This window comes from Rhineura floridana, chromosome 3 (assembly GCF_030035675.1).
Source record: "Rhineura floridana isolate rRhiFlo1 chromosome 3, rRhiFlo1.hap2, whole genome shotgun sequence".
Lineage (NCBI taxonomy): Eukaryota > Metazoa > Chordata > Lepidosauria > Squamata > Rhineuridae > Rhineura > Rhineura floridana.
The window spans coordinates 8,037,523-8,041,832 of record NC_084482.1 but is presented as its reverse complement, the minus strand read 5'-3'; the positions used below and the strand labels follow the sequence as shown (position 1 = coordinate 8,041,832).

Sequence of the window (4,310 nt, the reverse complement as noted above, 5' to 3'; positions counted from 1 at the left end):
TTCAATCAAGATGGCAGACTGAACCTTTCAAAACAGCACCGATTTTTTTGGTTTCTTTGAATTCCCCAGCAACGCCAGGTATGAAACTGCTAGTAATAATATAATATAATGAAAGAAACTAAACAAATAATTAAATGAGAGCTGGGAAAAGGGGTAATTGGAGAGTTGGCTTCTCTCCAGGTTTTTTATTTAACTCTTTTTATCTTCTAGCTTTGCTGAAAACCAAGAAAGAAAAATCTCCCAGTTCCCGGCCACCTCTTGAAATCTGTTCTGCCTCTGGAGTCCTCTTGGCTAGCATTCCAGTAAGTAGGACGCTTACGTTATCAGTGATGTGCAGCCATCAGTAAACACTACACTTTGCAGAGTAACATCAGCAAAAAGGGGGAGGGAGGGGGAGGACAGTTCTCTGCCCCCAAGCGGTTACAATTCCAGCAGTGAGGGCAACAGAGGGAGATGAGAATGACTGGGGAATGCAAGCGTTAGGAGGGATGAATAGGAGCAAATGCAAACTTGGGTTTTGTTCCAGCCGGGGAATGAGGACTTTGGGAGTTAGCCATAGGCTTTCTGGGTTTGAGGAGAGATAGCCCTGTGCAGTGATTCTGGGAGAGAATTTCCAGGCTAGGGTCAGCAAGGGAAAATGGGATTGTGGCTGGCTGGGATTTGTACTTGGCAAAGCTCTCTGGGTTTGAACCCTGCGCTGTTGAAGCAGAAAGTGCAGTGTGGAAAATAAAAGTGCCTGTCACTGCTTGGTTCTCCTCCTCCTGTTATACTGAGAAATTAAAAGTTTTCCTGTACATATAGAAATGCTGACAACATATGTAGAATGATATTAACAAGTGACCTTTTAAGTTTAAGTAAGTTGGCAACATTAGGTCATTTGACCATTTGCTAGAAGTCAGCAAAACTGAGAATATACAATGAATGATTCAGAGGTTGCAGTTTGCTTATCTTGTAGCCTTGTGCACAGTGTAAAAGTACAGAGCATGACTCCCTCCCACCTTTGGAATGTCCATGTATTGCCAAATACTTGGAACTCAGAACGTATAACTGCCTGTAAAATTATGAATGTTTCAGACCTCACAGAAAGACATGAGTCTAACTGTGAGCTCTCCGTTTGCAAACGTATAGTTAGTAAAAAGCCTTGGTTGTCAATTCTGAGTCTGCGTTGTTTGATATTGGGCCTCAACCAACAGGAACGAACCTTGATTCTAGTGTAACACTCCCACAGTGGAAGAACTGCCCGGCTGTGCATCTTGGCTGGATGACCAGCGAGGACCTCCTCTGCATCCAAGAGGATGGCTCAGTCCTCATCTACAGACTTTTCAGCATGGGAAATGTAAGTGGCCTCAGAGAGAAGGGATTACAGCCAACTCACTGTCTTTGCCTTTGGACATCAGGTGGAAGCAGGGCCGGGTGATGGGGAACTGGGGCCTGGCTTGGAACACTGCAGGCTTCTAGTCCTCATGGCTGCTAAGAGTAAATTTGCAGGAAATGTCTGCTGAAGGTTCCAAACCCAAAGTGACCGGAGGAGGGGTGTCTTTGGGTTGGGACTTATGGGTTGGGTTGGTTTGCTCTGAAGGTTCATTGTCAGTGAGCCATTAGTGTTCCTTCAGCAACTAAAGGCTAAACATAGGGATGGAAATGAAATGTATTTTTTGCAAGAGCTCAGCTGATAGAAAGAATTGAGGTTACATTATGTTGTAATTGACCCTGAATAGCTGGACAGAAAAAGTTTTACCATGTTTGGTAGAAACTTTTTATAAACGATCATGGGCATGTTGCAGCAAACACACCTTTTCTGTAACGTTGAATTGATAATCGTCTTCTCTTCATCCCTTGTATGTGTTTCAGAGGGCATAGAAACTGATATGTGATGTTCGTGGACACTCTCTTGAAATTCCTTCCTTTTGGGTCTGAGAACATCACTGCAAGGGATGAAGAGAAGACGATTATCAATTCAACGTTACAGAAAAGGTGTGTTTGCTGCAACATGCCCATGATCGTTTATAGTAACTTTAAATACATCTGAATGAAGAGAGATATGCTCGAGCAAATCACAATCTGGATTACAGAACGGACGGGCTAGTACGTTAGCAAAACAGTTGGAGCACACATACAAGGAATGAAGAGAAGACGATTATCAATTCAACGTTACAGAAAAGGTGTGTTTGCTGCAACATGCCCATCATCGTTTACAGTAACTTTAAATTGGATCCGTTTCAATCCGGTTTTAGGCCTGGTTTTGGCACTGAAACAGCCTTGGTCGCCCTGTATGATGACCTTTGTCGGGAGAGGGACAGGGGGAGTGTGACCCTGTTGATTCTCCTTGATCTCTCAGCGGCGTTTGATACCATCGACCATGGTATCCTTCTGGGGAGGCTCGCGGAGTTGGGAGTTGGGGGCTCTGCTCCTACTTAGCGGATCGTCGCCAGAAGGTAGTGCTTGGGGAACATTGCTCGACACCCTGGACTCTCCATTGTGGAGTCCCTCAGGGGTCGGTCTTGTCCCCCATGCTCTTTAACATCTACATGCAGCCTCTGGGTGCGGTCATCAGGAGTTTTGGAGTGCGTTGCCATCAGTACGCTGATGACACGCAACTCTACTTCTTCTTTTCACCTTCTTCAGGTGAGGCTGTTGATGTGCTGAACTGTTGCCTAACCGCGATAATGGACTGGATGAGAGCTAATAAACTGAAACTTAATCCAGACAAGACTGAGACACTGTTGGTGAGCTCTTTACCTGCCCAGATGGTGGATGTTCATCCTGTTCTAGATGGGGTTACACTCCCCTTGAAGGAACAGGTTCGTAGCTTGGGGGTCCTGTTTGGCCCTTCCTTGTCGCTTGAGGCTCAAGTGGCCTCGGTGGCACGGAATGCGTTTTACCATCTTCGCTTTGTAGCCCAACTACGCCCCTATCTGGACAGTGACAATCTCGCCTCAGTTGTTCACGCTCTGGTAACCTCTAGACTGGACTACTGTAATGCGCTCTACGTAGGGCTGCCCTTGAAGACCGTTCGGAAACTTCAGCTAGTGCAAAATGCGGCAGCCAGGTTGTTAACGAGGACCCGCTGGTCTGCGCATATAACACCTGTCCTGGCCCGCCTGCACTGGCTGCCTATTTGTTTCCGAGCCAGATTCAAGGTGCTGGTTTTGACCTATAAAGCATTACATGGTGTGGGACCACAATACCTTGTGGAACACCTCTCCCGCTATGAACCTACCCGTTCACTTCGTTCAATATCCAAGGCCCTCCTCCGGGTACCAACTCATCAGGATGCCCGGAGGATTGTTATTAGATCTAGGGCCTTTTCTGTAGTGGCCCCCGAACTGTGGAACAGCCTACCTGTGGAGATACGCCTGGCGCCTTCGGTACTTTCTTTTAGGCGCCAGGTTAAGACCTGTCTATACTCCCAGGCATTTTAATGTTCAATGTGTTTCATTTAATTTTTTTTTTTTCGTTTAACTTGTTGCTGATTTTATTGTAATTTTATTGTAATATTGTATTTTAATCTTGTTTTGTTCACCGCCCAGAGAGCTATTCGCTATGGGCGGTTTAAAAATGAAATGAAATAAATAAATAAATAAATAAATAAATACATCTGAATGACAAAAGATATATGTCTGCTTCCTCTTTCCACACCTCCAAATCATTTTGAGGGAGCCAATATTCTGTTCAAAGGCAGGGAAGACTGGCAGAGATGTGTAGAATTTTAAAACAATGGGGGCTATGAGGTGAGCCATTCCATACATTGAAGGGGATGTGACTTCCTACCTCAAAGGGATGAACCTGGGCTCCCATGTCACTGACATTAATAGTTAGGAGCATTCTGAGTCACATGGGTATTCTACTGTACGTTCAAATAATATTCTTTATCTTCCTTCCTTAAAAGTAATGTGCATGCATTCATTAAACAGTATACTGTGATAGGCTCCAGAGTTTGGAAAAGTTACTTTTTTGAACTACAACTCCTATCAGCCCAATCCAGTGGCCATGCTGGCTGGGGCTGATGGAAGTTGTAGTTCAAAAAAGTAACTTTTCCAAGCTCTGGCAGCTGCTGACAGCTGTAGAGTTGATTGCTTCCTCATAGTATAGAATGCTTGGCTGATGTCTCATCAGTGGGAATGATCAATGAGTCTGCAGACAGATGATGATGATGATATATTAAATTTATATCCTGCCCTTCTTCCCAGTAGGAGCCCAGGGTGGCAATAATTTCAGAATAATAATTAATTTTCTAGTTTTTTGAATTAAATGCGCATCAGCTTGGAGGTGATACCCTGCAGCTGAGGGGAAGGAATTGACAAACAGGA

At 44.7% G+C, this 4,310-nt stretch overlaps 1 protein-coding gene across 1 annotated transcript; it reads left to right on the top strand.

Annotated features, from left to right (window-relative positions):
• Nucleotides 1-1,084: 1,084 nt before the first annotated feature.
• On the top strand, nucleotides 1,085-3,521 carry LOC133382019 (uncharacterized). Its single transcript, XM_061621673.1, has 2 exons — nucleotides 1,085-1,336; nucleotides 1,852-3,521. Exon 2 carries the CDS (start codon nucleotides 2,511-2,513, stop codon nucleotides 3,420-3,422), a length of 912 nt encoding a protein of 303 aa, XP_061477657.1. The 5' UTR covers nucleotides 1,085-1,336; nucleotides 1,852-2,510; the 3' UTR covers nucleotides 3,423-3,521.
• Nucleotides 3,522-4,310: the final 789 nt, after the last annotated feature.

Coding starts and splice junctions, on each gene's coding strand:
- LOC133382019 (XM_061621673.1), top strand. CDS start 2,511: ATGCTCTTTAACATCTACATGCAGCCTCTGGGTGCGGTCATCAGGAGT.